Here is an 18235-nt window from a genome sequence, read left to right on the forward strand (position 1 = left end):
GAAAGTTAGTGTTGATTTATTCCATTTCAGAGTCAGTATGCAAAAATACCACAGAGAAGACAGGAGAGTAAACAGAGTTGGGGGTTTTTTTTGTTTTGTTTTTTTGGTGTTTTTTTTGTTTTGTTTTGTTTTGTTTTAATTTTAAATAAGCTGATAAAAGTAGGTCTGGCTTACTATCTTAGTATAACACACTTCTAAATTATAGGATTTTTTTTAACATTGCCTGAGTTAGAGCACCCATCATTGTGGCTTTAATGATATCACTTAATACTAACCCTGAACTTTCAGAGTTTTTAATAATCAGATCTAGCCCTCTTCTGGCTCCTCCTTTACCCAGCCACTCATTTATTTAAATACACATTTGTTTTGTTTCTTTAGATCTTAGTGAAACTCTGCAGTTTTGTTTCTCCGGCGGAGGAGCTGGCTCAAAAAGATGATCTCCAGCTTTTATTCAGTGCAATAACCTCTTGGTGCCCTCCCTACAACCTGCCTTGGAGGAAGAGTGCTGGAGAAGTCCTTATGACCATATCCCGTCATGGTCTTAGTGTCAATGTAGTGAAGTATATTCATGGTGAATATTTCTTTATGTTCATTTTCAGTGCTCTAAGTTTCTTTCATTTTTCTCTTCTTCATGTGATGACAGACTGCTTTTTATCTCTCAGTTCTCTAAAGATTCTATTTCAAATTAAAAATGGTCTTTGCCAGGAGAAAAAAAAAAATTTTTATTTCTGAGACATTACAAATGTAAGAAATTTTTGTATGTTCTAAACAATGGATATCTACAAGAGTTGAAATAATTTCATTGTTTATAAATGTTTAATCATAATGTCAGTTTGGTGTCGTAGCCTATTCCTCCCTACTCTTCTCCTGAGGGTGGAAAAAAGGTTTTTTGCGATACTATAGTTTAAAGCCTTTCTGAAGATATTTCATAAGTAGATAGGTAAGTAGCTGGCAAGTAACTTTATCGTTATTACTAAGGAGAAATTGTGCATTCTGTTTAACTCCTATGTAAGTGTCAGTTACCCTTTAAAATGTCTTACTAGGAGACAGTGTAGCATCTGAAATAGTTCACTTCTTATATATTTTTTCCCTGAAAATTTTACAAAATAATTCTTAATACAACCGTTTGTTCACTCACCTAACATCAGTCAGTCATTAAGTGCTTCTTGCCCACATTCCCATGTTAAATCTTCTTAGCTTTTGTTATGTGACATTGGATTTCTTTAGACAAGTGAATTTCGTTAAAGATAATAGAAAAAAAAATGTTGAGAGTTTACACTCTATTTATTTCATGGAACAACTAATAAATCACAGTGAGTTATGCTTCATTCAAAACCCATCTCTGTTCTTAAATTTGTTCACGATTCATTAGTCGGATTCTGCTCAAACCCATACTCCTCTGTGCCTTTACTAAGTTATGAGTGTTTCGTGAAAAATTTGCTTTAAATAAAAGATCAGAAGGGGCCACAAGGACAAATGAGTTCTATTCACACCCTCGTGCCTGCCCAGCTACATGAGGGCTTCTATGACACATGTCACATCCACCCAGCACCTCTCCATAAGGCTCAGAACACTGCCTGTGCTGGGAAAGCGTCTGGAGGTGAGGAGTGTGTGACAGCCTGCTTGGGGGTCCAGGCTCAGCATCTCTCTGATGGGGAGACTGGACTAGGCCTGCAGATGTGCCTGCAGGTGGCTGGGAGATCATCTTTTTAGAAAGCTTTTAATCCCCAGAGTCAGTGAGAAGGTATCACTGTGCTTTAAATGAGTAACATACAGTGTAAACATAATTGAAAAAATTTTATTTCCTGAAGTATTTCTGTATCTCATTGGTCCATATTCACTCCGATTTGAGCTTTTAAACTAATGATTGGATTTTTCTTTTTAAACTTAGAAGATAGGTTTTTGCCCCCCCCCCCATCCTTTCACTATTCTAACATAAAAGATCAAAAATACTGTTTGGCAACAAGCAATCATTTTGTTTAATGAAAAACGTCTAAGTGTGATGTAAAAACTATAGTAATGTCAACTATTTTTCAACATTTCCTGTATTACCCTTTGTTTACTACTTAGAGGCAGACCTTTTCCAGTGAATTTGAGTCTTATGTTTACTTTTAGAATGTGTAACATTTATCTTATAGTATTTTATAGATACATTAAAATTCAGTATTTCATTGAGAATAAAATTTTTTATTTAAGAATAAAAATTTTCTTAAGCAATTGATATAAATAATATGTATTTTTTCTTAATTTTTGCAGAAAAAGAATGTTTATCTACATGTGTTCAGAATATGCAGCAATCGGATGACCTGTCTCCCCTAGAAATTGTTGAAATGTTTGCTGGGCTTTCTTGTTTCCTCAAAGATTCGAGTGATGTTTCCCAAACCCTTTTGGATGATTTTCGGATATGGCAAGGATATAATTTCCTTTGTGATCTCTTGCTTAGGTAAGACCCCACAATTTAAGAACATATTTTAAATGTGTATTCAGTCTTTTTTGTCAATGGAAACAGCATGGTTTGGGGCTATGAAAACAAAGGGATTAATCACTTATTCAACTTTATCCCCTTGGCTTTAATCACTTATTTTTATTCCTGTCTGTCAGCGGAGTATAAAAAGTGAGTTTAAGCTTGCAAATGCAGGCTACAAACTTGGTGGAATCCATGGTTAGGTGTGGAAGTAAATCTGTTCTTCAGTAGCTGAGGGAGAAGAGCTTCAATGAGCTAACTGACATCTTTCTAAAGTGTAAATTCTTCATGCTTAATTATATTTTTGGGATTTCTTACTGTACCAGTGGTTTATTAATATAGTTAATAACAAGAATAATTATGTAGATTGAATGAGACCTTTCAATGTATATATAAAACAAAATGTTTCACAAGCCCCCTTTTCCATCCCAAATGTTTCATGCATATCCTGGGAAAATGGCTGGTTGCAAATTTATTAAGAAGAAAATACTCATGTCTCACTAGTTGTTCCTGGCCCATTACTTACTTTTAAATCATTTGATCTGTTCTAAACCAGCACTATTTTGTAAACTCCTTATTTCTAATACCAGTTTAACCTACTTGCGATTACTACTAAGCAACTCCCCAGAATACAGTTTGGCATATATATATATCTTAATTTATAGAGGAGGATATAGAAGGTGATGAGATGAGCATTTCATGTTACTGGGTGGGGGGTGTTAATTGGTATAATCCTTTGAGCCTGCAGATTGATCACTTACAGTCAAGAGCCTCAAAAATGTTGATACTCTCACCTGTGGTTATTAATCCTAGAAATATAATCCTAAATGTAGACAAAATTAATGCTCCTGTATTCTGATTCCCACTGACTATCCTACCTCCCTTTCCTCAAATCTGTGGTTGGCTCTCCATGACCATTAAAAGAGTATCTATAGGGATTTTATATTAAAAAGGAGAAGCATTTGTGTCAACACTGGTAAATGGAAAAAACAGGTTATAAAATTTTGTATATGGTGTAAAAATAACTATTATTAAGACCAAATTTTTTACAATTAAAAATAAGGCAAGTTTATAAACCATATCAGAATATATCTTTTTAAGGTTTTATTTATTTATTTGACAGAGATCACAAGTAGGCAGAGAGAGAGGGGAAAGCAGGCTCCCTGCTGAGCAGAGAGCCCAAATGTGGGCCTCCATCCCAGGACTCTGGAATCATGACCTGAGCCGAAGGCAGAGGCTTAACCCACTGAGCCACCCAGGTGCCCCAAACCATATCAGAATATTAACAGGTGTCTGAGTTGTGAGGCTAAACATACTTTTTTCTACTTAAGTGTATTCTTTAGCTTTATTTTAATTAGTTCTGTTAGGGAGGAAGCCCCAATAAATCTTACTCTTTTAAAGAGATAGTTTTGCACCTTATTTTGTGTTCTCGATAAAGCCACAGTCAAAATACAATTCCATAATGACTCCAAATGTTCTTTTAAAGAAATATGGTTCTAAAAAATTACTCTTCAGAACTTTATTTAAATGTATTCTAATGAGAGTACCTGAACTAATTAATGAGATACAGATAAAGACTTAGAACTCTTTCGAAGAAACTCATTTTTAAAAATTGTTAACAGAAAATGTCTTCGGAAGGAAATGTTTAATAAGATTTTAGCTTGTAAACAGTGAAACTTTATAATCTTAGATTTTTTAAGGGTCTTAAGAGGTATTTAATGTAATTCTTTTATTTTGTGCTTTATACCAAAGATTAGTGATCAATCTAAAATAACTGCTTATAAACAGTTATATATATATATATAATATATATATATAAAGCTGTTGTAAATAAATTAAACAATTAAAATAACACTGTTAAATGTAAAATCAGCTGTTATATATAAGGTCTTAGCCTATTACAATTTTTTTTCATTATGGTGTCTTATAATGAAATTTGTAGATTTTTTAAAGTATGTCTTTATATAAGAAAAAATTGTACAAAGAAACTTCTTGGAGTACTTTATACCTTTACTTACTGCATATGCAAACTGAAAATTTCTCTGTATTAAATTTGAGCATACAACAAAAGGGAAAAAATATTTACCAAACGGTACTTTTCCTAGATTGGAACAAGCGAAAGAAGCAGAATCCAAAGATGCCTTGAAAGATCTGGTTAATCTGATAACTTCCCTAACAACGTATGGTGTCAATGAACTAAAACCAGCTGGTATTACCACAGGGGCACCCTTTTTATTGCCTGGTTTTGCAGTACCTCAGCCTGCAGGCAAAGGTGAGTCATTTGTTTTCTTCTTATTCTGAGCCACTCAAAGAAGTAGAGACAATAAATCAGTTTGACTTGGATTGCCCTTTGTTACATGTATAAAGGTGTAATAGGCTATTTTTCATTAGAGTTTATGCTTTATTTATGGTGCAAGTTCTTGGGTGACAGCCTTACCAGGTCACATGCTTGAAAATGATATATATGATGAAATATATATGATAATATATAACATCAGCCAATGAAATTTACATTTTATTATTTCATCTTAACATTCAAACAGCCTAATAATTTAAACATGACCCTTTTTGTATGTTGGCAGGCTAATACATTTCCAGTTTATGTGGTTGGAACTTGATTCACACTCTGGTCACTTAGCTTATCTCTATATAAGATGTAAATAGGAAGCCTGAGTCACAAATGCTTGTATTTTAAAACGAAACAAATACAGGTACAAAGACTTTTTTTTTTTTGGTGAGGGAGAGAGAGAATCTTAAGCAGGCTCCATACTCAGCATGGAGTCTGCTGAGAGGTTGGATCTCACAACCCCGAGATTGTGACCTGAGCCGAAATTGGATGCTTTACCAACTGAGCCACCAGGCGCCCTACAAAGACATTATATTACTTATTTTAGATCAGGGAGTAAATTTTGTACAGTTAGGATTTCCCAACTTTGACTCCTCATCTAGTGATATTTTATTAAGAGACCTTTTTTAGTTAATAACATTTAGTTACATGAGAGTGCAAGCTAGTTTTACAGTTTAATTTTTTTAACTTCCTAATAACCTTTCTAAAAGAATCTGAGCCTGCAGGCCTCTCATGGTTTCTTGACTATGATTGTCACTTACTAAATATTCGATACAGTTACGATATTTGCATGTAAAATTTAACTAGGCAGAAAATGTCAACATGTCTGTTTATTTAAATTTCAGAGTATGTTATCTTTGTACTTTATGACATAGAAGTCAGAAGTTATAAATTTATTTCTTCAGTGAGAATAAATGGATTTACTAGAAAGCCCTAAATTTAATTTATTGGGGAAAATTATATTGAAAACTCATGACTTTGATTGGAGTTGTCAGATTTCCTGTAGTAAATTGTACCCTCAATGTTCAGTTTTTTAAGTGAGTCTCTGTGCAGTAAGGAGGAATCCAGGCATATCTTACTGAGCAGTTCAAGGTTTCACTTTACTAAATATCAAGGAAAAAATAAGAGACTCAAAAAACTCCTAATATATAGACTGTAGCTTGAGTATTCCACAATTAACTGTTTCTTTGAGTTAATTTAAAAATAGCTCACAGCAGGGGTACCTGGGTGGCTCAGTCGTTTAAGCGTCTGCCTTCAGCTCAGGTCATGATCCCAGGGTCCTGGGCTTGAGTCCCGCCATCAGGCTCCCTGCTTAACAGGGAGCCTGCTTCTCCCTATCCCACTCCCCCTGCTGGTGCTCGCTCTCTCAATCAGAGAAAGACAATTATCATATCATCTCTCTGATAGGAGGAATTTGAGAGCCAGGGCAGGGAGTTTGGGTGCTTGGGAAGGAAAAAAATGAAACAAGATGGGATCGGGAGGGAGAAAAACCATAAGAGATTCTTGATCTCAGGAAACAGGGTTGCTGAGGGGTTGGGGGGTAGGGATAGGGTGGTTGGGTTATGGACACTGGGGAGTGTATGTGCTATGGTGAGTCCTATGAAATGTGTAAGCCTGATGATTCACAGACCTGTACCCCTGGGGCAAATAATACATTATATGTTAATAAAAATAATGTAAAAAGAATAGCACAGCATACATAAGTCACAGCATACTTCTTCTTTTAAACTTTATTTTATTTGGTTAATTAATCCAATCATGATACTGGCATAATAACTAATTACAATAGCATCATTTTGTAATGAGAGAATTAATGTAGCAAAATTGACCTTCCTCATATGTCTTTCTCATATTGTCTCATCTGTAACAGGGATAATAAATATATAACCTAACACCTTCAGGGGTTACTGGGAGAACCCAGTGACATGATGTCTACGAAAGCGAGGTTAACTAGAAAGGACAGTGCCCTAAGAGTCAGAATCTGGGTGACTCTGAGTCATTGAACCTTTCTAAATATCACTGTCTTCTTCAGAAAAATTGATGCGGTATTCTATAAAATGAATGTTTCAAGCTAGATCATTTTGAGTTTAGTTTGTAAGTCAAAAAAATACCTATTTCCCATGGCCTGCTTTGTTAAGGTTATTGTGCAGACTAAAGGAGATAGCTCTGTTTCACGTAAAGAGAATATGGGATTTTTTTTTTCCATCAGCAGTATTGAGGCATCATTTGCATATATTCAAATCTGTCCATTTTAAGTGTCGAATTTGATGAGTTTTCATAAATATATATGCTTGTGTAATCACCACTGTAATCATGATATGGAATATTCCCATCCTTCTAAAGATTTACTTGATTCCCTTGCGGTCAGTCCCTGCTTCCCTCCCACTTGCCCTGGCAGCCATTGATCTGCTTTGGTTTCACCCTGTGGTTTCGCCCTTTCTAGAATTTCATAAACTGGAATCATACCATATGTAGTTTTTTTGTATCTGGCTTCTTTCACTTTTGTGATTCGTCCATGTGATTGCATGTATCTGAAGTTTGTTCCTTTTTTGGAAAGTATTTCATCATGTGGATTTCTTGCACTTTGTTTACCTGTTCATCAATGGATGGCATTAATTTAACTGTCATGACTAACGTTTATATGAATATTTATATGAAACAAGTCTTTGTGGGGATGTATAGTTTCATTTCTTTGGGGTATATTCCAAGCGATAGAATTGCTAGGTCATATGTATCTTTAACTTTATGAGAAACTGTCAGACTGTTTTATAAAGTAGCTATCCCATTTGCCCTCATGTCAGCAGCAGTGTGAGAAAGTTTGCTTTACATCCTCAGCAACACTTGTTTTAGACATTCTAGTGAGTGTGTAGTAGTATCTAGTTGTGTTTTTAATTTGCATTTTTTTAAAGGATTTCAAACATCTTTTAATGTGTTTATTTGCCATCTCTCAACTTCGGTTCAGATCTCTGTGCCCAGTGTTCGATAGGATTGTTCTTTTCATTGGGATTTTAAGAGTTCTTTAAATATTCTGGATAAATCTTTTATAAAATACATACTTTTTTAAGTATGTTCTCCTGATCTTAACTTGCCTTTTATTCTTAGTAGCATCTTTAGAAGAATGGAAACTTAATTTTGATGAAGTCCAACTTACCATTTTTAAAAATACTTTGCAGATATTAACTCATATTGAAAAAATCTCACTTAACCAAATTAACTAAGATTTGTGTTTTCTTCTAGGAGTTTCATATTTTGATATTTCTATTAGGTTCTGTGGTACATTTTAAGTTAATTTTTGCATATGGTAGGAAAGAATATTTTTTCCTTTCAGTATGGCTATCCAAGACCTTTTATTGAAAAGACCATGTATAACCATACATCTGCAATTCATTTTCAGGTCTGCTCCATTGATCAATATGTCCATCCTTAAGCCAATACCATAAGGTTTTGATTACTGTATCTTTTTTTTTTAACTGTATCTTTAAAGTAAGTCTTAAAATAGAGTCATGTAAGTTGTCCAATTTTATTCTTCCTTTTCAAAATTACTTTGGCCATTCTGTATCCTTTGAACTCCACATAAATTTAATAATCATGTCAACTTTTGAAAAAATGAAAATAAAAGCCTGAGACTGGGAGTTGATTGGGAGAGCAAATGTAAATCAACTTGGGGGAGAATTAACATTTTAACAATATTGAATCTTCCAATCCATGTAAGATATATATATCTTTCCATTTATTTGGATCTTATTTTCTCTAAGCATAGTTTTATAGTTTACATAGTACAGGACTTTCAAATCTTCTGTTAAGTTTATCCTTAAATATTCTTCTTGATACTGTTATGAACAGAACTGTTTTAATTTCATTTCAGATTTCTTGTTGCTAGTTTCTAGAAATGCATTTGGTTTTTTAAAAATACTGACCATTTTTATCTGTGAATTTGTGAAGTTTGATTTTTGGTTTTAGTGGGTTTTTTTTTTCCTTTGCTGTTGTTACATTTCTTTTTAATCTAGTTTTGGATAAGAGTTGATGAATTCTTGTGAAGGAATAGAGATGAGGAAAGCCAAGTGTGACAGTGTTGTGTGTAGCACTGATAGAATGAAGCAATGATAGTCTGCAGATTGTAACTCTTCAGTTTGGACTGTTTAGGGGCTGGGGCTGGCTATATTCTGATACGTTGACACTGTTTATCTTTTTGTCAGTTATTTCTTCAGGGTACTTTGGGGGAATATTTGCTTTGGTTTCACTGGTTTCCCTTTTATCATCTGAAAAGGAAATTCCTGTTACTAAGGAATTTTTTACATATTCATTGATTATCACATTTAAAAGAGGAAACATGAATGTACCTACCTTATATTGCTTTATACATATAGTTTACCAACCTTATTTTTAGTGCTGATTTTTAAATCAAATAGAACAGTATAAATACATAAAATTTAAAGGAAAGCGTAAACTGAGTTATTAATGAAGGTGATAAACTTATCTGTGTATGTTAATGCTTGAGAATGACTAATATTCCTGTACTTTATAGTAAGAACTTTAATAAAACTTTGTATCCTCACCAGCAGAAAGCTTTTTCTTTTTCTTTTTTTCTTAAGATTTATTCAGTTATTTTAGAAAGAGAACACGAGCGGGGGTAGGGAGAGGGGGATAACATCTCAAGCAGACTCCTGAATGTGGAGCCCAACATAGGGCTCAATCCCAGGACCCTGAGATCATGACCTGAGCCAAAATCAAAAGTTGGACGGTTAACCAACTGAGCCACCATGTGCCCCTATATTTGACTTTTAATTTTGTGTATGTGTACACATTGTATTTGGTTCACCTTTTTATGGTGGACAGTTTGTTCTTGGGATTGCTTATTAAGATTCCCTATCTTTTGCCAGTAACATCACTTCAAATAATGAAGATAAAACTTGAAAAATTCCAAATTTTCCCATGTTACTCTAAACTCAGCTCGTTTTGACTCCTTTCTTTATAGTGAAAACTGATACATTGTCACTTAGTTGAAAGATGCAAAATATAGGTTATAGTTATCCTTTAACCTTATTTGTCATTGTTGGTCACTTGTAGTCAGACTTTAACAATTTGTATGTACACCAGTCCATCTGAGCTTGGTTTTTGATTTATTACCTGCAGGTAATAAAGAGGAAAGATGTCCTCAAAGAGCAAGCATACTATTAATCTGGAGCTGGAAGTAAAAATATATCTTTGGTATTTCCTACACATAGAAGAAATTTATATGTTATAGATAAACAAAATTGAAATCATTTACAGATCAATGATTTTTTAAAAATCTTTTTATTTTTTTAAAGAATGTCCAAGCCAGGATTTCTGGGCAGTCTTTCTAACTCATTTTTTATTTTTCCTAGTTCTGTGTTTATCTTTTTTCTGATATCTGGCTTATGCTGTAAGGTACTATGCTAATTTCTTGGCACTAGATTAATGTTTTGGTCACTCTGGCAAATGTCCTGTACTCCTAGTAGTTATGAACCTGGGGACAGTTCTTAGGGCCAATCACTTGTTTTCAGTTGCTTCAAATACTTTATATGTTAATTTCTTTATAATTATTTTTACTAATTTGCCTCACAAGAGCCAGGTATACAGATATTTTTTCTCGGTATGTTTAAAAATCAGATGTTAAAAAATACAGCTAGTAGTTAGCTATAAGTGGCTTTAACAAACATATGTGAAGAAATTGCACTCTTAGCCTGAAAACAAAATGAATTTTCAAATTAAAATTTGTGAAAGTTCTAGTGTAGTAATGATAAAGAGACACTGGAACTTAGAGAATTTTCAGCCTCCTATTTTCCTGCTTGCATTCTTGCTGTTCCCTGGCCTTTTACTGCTTCAGGCTAAAAGTCTTTTCATGAGAGGGAACTGTTCTTACAGTCAAGGTACATCTTACAGATTAAAAAAAAAAAAAGGAAGAAAGAAAGAAATCCCTGCATATTTCCAAACTCAGAAGGCTGGACTTACATAATATGCTTTATTTTCTGTAAAACGGTCTAGTGTTTCAGTATATACTATTCTTAAATTGGAGTATTCATAATGATGCATTATAAGTTTTAACAGTATTGTTTTAAATTAAATGACTGAAGTTGGATGGAGAAAAACAGGACTTTTTGTGAAAACAGAATGTGTTCTTAGTAAACAGTTGATAAACGTTAACAATTCATGATCTGTTTAAATAGACTAGCTTGCCATGATTAAAATATCATGTAACACCTACTTCTGTTTTCTTGTTTTCCATTTCAGGTCACAGTGTGAGAAACATCCAAGCCTTTGCAGTGCTTCAGAATGCATTTTTAAAAGCAAAAACCAACTTCCTTGCCCAGATCATCCTTGATGCCATCACAAATATTTACATGGCTGACAATGCCAATTACTTCATCCTCGAGTCACAGCACACACTGTCACAATTTGCAGAAAAGATTTCTAAACTCCCAGAAGTACAAAGCAAATACTTTGAGATGCTGGAGTTTGTCGTTTTTAGCTTAAATTACATCCCTTGTAAAGAACTCATTAGTGTTAGCATCCTCTTAAAATCTAGCTCTTCTTACCACTGTAGCATTATTGCAATGAAGACACTTCTTAAGTTTACACGACATGACTACATATTTAAAGATGTGTTCAGGGAGGTGGGTCTTCTGGAGGTCATGGTAAACCTTTTGCACAAATATGCTGCCCTCTTGAAGGATCCAACTCAGGCACTAAATGAACAAGGTAAAGCATTTTTCAGAATTTCACCTTTATTTGATAAAGGGGTTTGGGCAGGGTGTTTTGTTCATGTTTTTGCCTTTCATTTGGCTGTTGATTTGAATGACTTAAAAATGGGCGTTACCGTGATATCCTTGTGAATATTTCCCACAATTAACTTGTTCATTCAACCTCTGTTAGGGAATTGGGAAGGAGCAGGGCCCTAGAAATATGTCATTGTGGTGGAAGATAATTTAAGGTAAAAATTGACTCATGGTCCACATGACTCATTTGTGCTACTTTCTACTTCTGAGAGGGAATTTAAAAAGCTCCTAGAAACAATTGGGATGTTTAGGTGTCTCACAATGTTTTTAATTATAGAGAGCAAAAAATAAATCTTTTTAGTGATGTTATATATGTACACATATATTATCATTTAGGTATCTTAAATTTGATATTTTTATCCTTTCTAATCTGATAAAGGCATAGAGGTATCTGGCATTTAGTATTAAATATGTGAATGAATTAATACAGTTTGAATAGATAGCACTATTCATAAATAGTGCCTTAAAATCTAACTTTCTCCTGTTAACCTTAGCCTGGATTAGGAAAACCTTTGTAAGAAGAATACATTAAAGTTTGTCATTTTCCCTTTTTTTTTTTTTTTTTTTGAGGTTCTGTTTTAATTCCAGTTAGCATACAGTGTTATATTAGTTTCAGTTGTATAGTGATCCATCAGTTCCATACGTCGCCCAGCGCTGGCATTTTCCTTCTTCCCGTTTGTGAGACAACTGTAACTTTCTAGCCACACCAAAATAAAATCTTTAAACACTGATTTCGACCTTACTTTTGGGAGTGTATCATTTTTACAGATTGTATTATATCATTTGTATTTTGGTAAAAGTGAATATTAAAGAAATAATTAAATTATTAAAACCAAATCAAGAGAAAAAAATAAGCTTACAACTTTTGTGATTTGTACCTTTGGTCCTTTTTCTTAGGGGACTCAAGAAATAATAGTTCAATTGAAGACCAAAAACACCTGGCTTTGTTGGTTATGGAGACCTTGACAGTGCTGCTTCAAGGATCCCACACAAATGCAGGTGACTAGACAAGCTTCTAGTACATGCCTAGTACATGCCTCGGGGGAGTGGGGAGTATTCTGTCTGGTTTTGTCTTCTCTAATGACTCTTGCTTCTGAAAGATTCCTATCACGTAATAAGAAAAACTGTTGACTCAGTGATAGTACCATCATATCCAGAAATACAATACTTTACCTTTTTAAGTTTATTGGAAAAATATGTAACATTGTCATTATTATTTCACAATGTGTTCTTATATTTTATTGCCTTTTAAAAAAATAAAACAACACCTTATTTTTAAAGTAGTCTTTTTTAAAGTATTCGTTAAAGTAGTGGGTTTTTTTTTTATTTACATAACACAGACTTTTAGTCAAATGACTTTGTTTAAATGTTTTCCAAAATATCTGCTTCCTATAGTGATTTTCTTAATTTTTAGTAATTCATGTTAGAGTATTATAATGTTACAACTTTAAAGAAGTATTGAAAAATGATTCTGTAGTAAAATTTGCCTCTCCCAGGTAAACTGGATTCCTTAAATCTTTATCTTTGGTCTCAACTTTTCTTCAGTCTTTTTCTGTCATTAACAGTCCATTTGTATTTGTAAAATATCACTCTTGCTCTTAAAAAAGAGCACTTAAACCTCTCAGGCAACAATGTCAGTACAGTTTAAGAAGAATAAGTAATGGGGAGGTGAATTGAGACGAGTAGGCTGGTCTCAAGTCATACAGAACCTTTTAGGCCATGCCAAGGAACATGAATTGTATTTTAAGTGTTATGGGACGCCACAGATAGATGAAGGAATGAATGAACAAGAAAATGAACTAATGAACAAACCCATTGCCCATTTGCCTGAATGCAAAGGAACTCAGTATTCAACATATTTAAAATATATTGTGTGTCCCAGGCACCATGCTGGGTGTTCAAGACACAAAGATACAAAGACAAAGATAAGTTAGTGGAAATGAGATTATGCATTATACCATAGATGAAATGTTAATATCATACTCATTAAACTTCACCACACTTATTATTTAAATACTCTACTAAATTCATTCAACTCTGTCTTGGAATTAGTCAAAACTGTACTTAAGTAATGATATATAATTACATGTTTACATCTTTTTCTATCAGGTTATAATTCCTTCAGGACAAGAATTATCTTTGGGTCTTGTCTTAGATAAAAGGATAAGGATGTACTATCAAGGATTTATTTGGCAGATTATCTTTTGATGACGTGACCTAGTGTTACACAGGAGGGACTGAACAATTCTGTTGGAGGAGAGTAGAGATCTTAACCCATGTGACTAAAAGTCACTTAACCTGTCTCCCAGAGTGCCAGACATTTTCACAAAGCTCTTTTCTTAATGACTATCTTTCCTTGTTAAGAAAGGTAGTACTTAGCTATGTGATCTGAGGCACTTAGTGCTTTGCTCATAGTAAGTGTTCCGAAAATATTAGCCATGGTGATTATGTAATGGACACTCACTGGTCACCTGGAAGTAAGTACACATGGCTCTCATGTGCTAAATCTTAGCACGTGACTTACATTCACTTTAGGGCCTTGCAGTTCTTATAAAGTTTGCAAATAGAAAGTCATTAAATAGGACAGTGGCCACTATAGCAAAGTACACAAACATCTTTTCACTCAGGAGACATTTACTGAAATACAGACTAGAAGGAAATCCCAAGTTTAATCGGGGACCAAACATACAAATAATACTAAACTGCTTGATATAAACTACTAGAATAGCGGCATATACAAGTTGCTTTAAGCTGTTAGAGTACCTTTAAACTGAGCTATGTAGGTATCACTCCTGCTCTGTCATTTGCTAGCTGCGTGACCTTGGCCATGTTACCCAAATTCTGTATATCTCATTTCCTCATCTATATCGTAGGGGATGAAGATTAAATAAACCAATCTACAGAAGTCTTTGGTACAGTGACTGATGCCTTTTATTATAGAATTTGTGGGGGGTTTTGGTTCATGTTCTCTACTCCACCAAAAAGTTTGGTTCCTTGTAATTTTTCTCCTTAAAGAATCATTTATTCCATTCCTTTCTTGCAAATACTTGGGGGGCCTTGTTCAGTTTAAATCTCCTTTATTTGGGCTATTGTTCATCTGAAAACTGTTTACATAATTTGATTTCCAGTATTGTTCAGCTTAAAGCCTTTACATACAAATATTGAGTCCCTTCTGTATCTACTTGTGAAATTTCTGAATCTTCTAGATTTGGAGAATTTACTTCTTTGCTGACCTCCCATTGTGTAGTTGTGTGTGGTCATTTAAAAGGTGAAATGGCTGGGTGGGTTTTATTTGCAGTCTTTTGCGTTACTCTTCCTACAAAAAGATCAAATTTTAATCCATCTCACGTGTCTTAGAAGCTTTTAAGTTAGCCCACGTTGTTGTTCTTTCTCTGTCAAGGAATTTTCCGGGAATTTGGAGGAGCAAGATGTGCGCATAATATAGTGAAGTACCCACAGTGCCGGCAGCACGCCCTGATGATCATCCAGCAGCTGGTGCTCTCCCCAAATGGGGAAGACGACATGGGCACTCTCCTGGGCTTAATGCACTCAGCCCCACCAACAGAATTGCAGTTGAAGACTGATATTTTAAGGGTAATTTAATAAGCGTCTTGTTATTGCTCTCTTACCGTTAAAACCTGTGGTTATTTCTCAGTGACTTAACATGATCATAAACTATTCTTGCAGTTTTTCTTTAAGTCTAAAATGATACCAAAATCTGAATAGTAAGAGAAAAGCTCATGTCTTTTCTGGGCTCCGAGGCCCTCAGGTCACCATCTCCTTCCCCTCTGACACCCTCCCCTTGCATTCTCACACCAGTCCTGGCACTGACATCACAGCAAATATAGCTGCCTTCTAGAATCATAGCTTTCTTTTATTAACTTTTGCTTTGTGCAGTGACTTTCTCAACAATGAAAAGTTTTTATTCTTTACACTATTGTTTTATTTCATCCTGTTTTGATTGAGTATAAAAACAATTTGAATACTCATTTTATTTTAAAACGCAGTCTGCCCACAACTTACCTCACAGACAAGAAAGAAATCTATAAGCATATCAATATTGGGGAATATTTGTAAATTTAAAGGGATTGTTCAGAAAAAAAAACAAGTACCTTCCAAAGATGTTAAGATGACCACCTTTTTTAGCATATAGTTTCCTTCTTTCTTGGTACCTTTAATTGGATTTGTAAAACATTGATAGATAAAGCCAATAGAGGGTAATGAGCTGACCCATAATACTAAGGCAGTGTTGTTCTGGCAAATGTTAGTAAGTGACTGAGACTGCAGGAGGGCAGGAGGGAGGGTCCCCTGTGTTGTACTTACTAATTTCTGGGGTGTAAATACTGCCACTGTGACCTATTTCAGCCGCCAAAGCGTTACTGAATATGAATTGGGAAGAGATGAACATAGCACCCCGTTATGTAGTATCTTAAGAGTACAGGCAATAGTAAAATTCAGAAAATAACTAGGAAGTGGTAAGCTTTGAATATTTACTATGTGTGTTTCTAAAATAACTTATTTAGTTGTAAATTTATAGAACAATTTTTAATCACACCTGTGTTTTAATAAGGCACATAAAATTCCAAAAATACAACAGTTGGCTCTCAAGAGCCAGTATGAGCTTGCTCCAGCACTGCATTGCTTTGAGAACATGAAGGAGGGTGGGGAGGCAGTGAGGAGGATTGGGGACCTCGATTTCAGTTTCCATTCTTGCTGCATTCAGAACTGCTTCTTGGGGTCAAAACCACAGACCTGTGTAATTTAATTTATAATTATTTGTTCCGAAACCCAAAATTCCATATACGATATTTTATAATTCTCCAGATGCACAAATTTGAATTGTATGCATTATGTTTATGCAAATTATGCAGCTAATGTATAGCTGTTGGGGATGCCTGGGTGGCTCATTGGGTTGTCTGTCTTCAGCTCAGGTCATGATCCCAGGGTCCTGGGATCTAGTCGCTCACTGGACTTCTTGCTCAACAGAAAGCCTGCTTCTCCCTCTGCCTGCCACTCCCCCTGCTTGTGTTCTCTGTCTCTCTCACAAATTAAAATATTAAAGATATATATATATATGTATATATATATACATATATATATATCTGACATTTTTGTCTAATTAACCACCTACCATCAATATCGCATTGTAACTTTGGCATCTGCTACTGATCATTAATTATTGATTGAAGCAGCATATTCAATTATTCACAGTATTGAAAGTTTTCAGATACTGAGCGGATGCTATGATGATATCAGAGTGCCAGGACAGTTCCAGTTGGAAGGTAGTAGGAGGGGAACTTACCCAGATCTATGTAATACAGACGCTAAGACTCAGCTTTGATAAGCACTGTTTTTCTAACCCTTATACTAATTCCAACCTGCATTATGGTTTTCTGCATATTACTTTGACTCTGAACTCACCCTTCCTCCTATATAAAATAATACTTGTCCTGTTTTCCCCAGTGTGGTTTTGTTTTTGTTTTTTAAGATTTTATTTCTTTGTTTGAGAGAGAGAGAAAGAAAGAACTTAAGAGAGGGAGCATGATAAGGGAGAAGTCAGAGAGAGAAGCAAAATCCCCGCTGAGCACGGAGCTGGATGCCTGACTTGATCCCGGGACTCCCAAGATCATGACCTGAGCCGAAGGCAGTTGCTTCACCAACTGAGCCACCCATGTGCCCCTCCCCTGTGTGTTTGTATTATTATTATTTTTTTTTTTATTTTTTTTTTGACAGACAGAGATCACAAGCAGGCAGAGGCAGGCAGAGAGAGAGAGAGGAGAAAGCAGGCTCCCCGCTGAGCAGAGAGCCCGATGTGGGGCTCGATCTCAGGACCCTGGGATCATGACCTGAGCCAAAGGCAGAGGCTTAACCCACTGAGCCACCCAGGCGCTCCCCCTGTGTGTTTTTGAAGATAAGGATGGTCATGGGCTTATGTCGGGCATTTTGCTAATAGCTTTACTTGTACTTCCTGTGAAGAAAGTTATTATTGCCTCGATTTTATACAAGCGAAAACTCAAGATACAGGGAGGTTAGGTAGCTGACCATGGTAAAACATTTTGTAACATTGAGATCAGAATTTCAACCCAAGCATTCTGACTCAAGTCCTTGCATTTAATTTCCAGGCTAGATGATAAAATGTTTAAAAAGGAAAAAAAAAAAAAAGTTGATACTGCAAGTATAAGTATAGTTAATTAAATTTGACAAGATAGAGAAACTGTACTGTCAAATCCTGGTAAAATGGAAATTTATTGGCAGAATAATGGAAGGAATGCATTGTATTCTAGATTTTTGTATATATCTACAGATTGCATACTTTCTTTTAAAATAATTAAGGCATTGGTACATATCTTAATTTCTGAAGCAGTGTATTTCAAAAGGACAGTTATATATATTAATGTTTAGCCTTTCCCTTCAAATACCATTAGAAATGTGAGATATTTTAATAAAATGGTCTTTTTAAATGTAATGATTGGGAACATTATAAATGGTGTCTTAAGTAATATTAGAATACCCATGGTGTTCCAGTGGCTGAAACAGAGAAAAGGAGCCCTTGTGTCAGCAAAAAGATTTCAGATTGTCGCTTGGGCCAGTAGTGTCATAGTGAAATGCATGAGTGGGGGCGTCATT

The 18235-nt window shown here is 34.8% G+C and overlaps 1 protein-coding gene across 6 annotated transcripts in view; it reads left to right on the top strand.

The window, feature by feature from the left end:
- The window catches only part of WDFY3 (WD repeat and FYVE domain containing 3), a 280545-nt gene that overhangs the window by 135913 nt on the left and 126397 nt on the right, over positions 1 to 18235 (top strand). For all 6 annotated transcript variants that reach the window (XM_032862498.1, XM_032862480.1, XM_032862488.1 and 3 more), the window contains 6 exons: positions 379 to 571; positions 2257 to 2443; positions 4570 to 4736; positions 11064 to 11531; positions 12506 to 12607; positions 15009 to 15202. In XM_032862498.1, coding sequence (XP_032718389.1) covers positions 379 to 571; positions 2257 to 2443; positions 4570 to 4736; positions 11064 to 11531; positions 12506 to 12607; positions 15009 to 15202 — 1311 coding nt within the window. The remainder of the gene's footprint in view (positions 1 to 378; positions 572 to 2256; positions 2444 to 4569; positions 4737 to 11063; positions 11532 to 12505; positions 12608 to 15008; positions 15203 to 18235) is intronic.

Source organism: Lontra canadensis, unplaced genomic scaffold (assembly GCF_010015895.1).
Source record: "Lontra canadensis isolate GAN:19392208 unplaced genomic scaffold, GSC_riverotter_1.0 scaffold1, whole genome shotgun sequence".
Classification (NCBI taxonomy): domain Eukaryota; kingdom Metazoa; phylum Chordata; class Mammalia; order Carnivora; family Mustelidae; genus Lontra; species Lontra canadensis.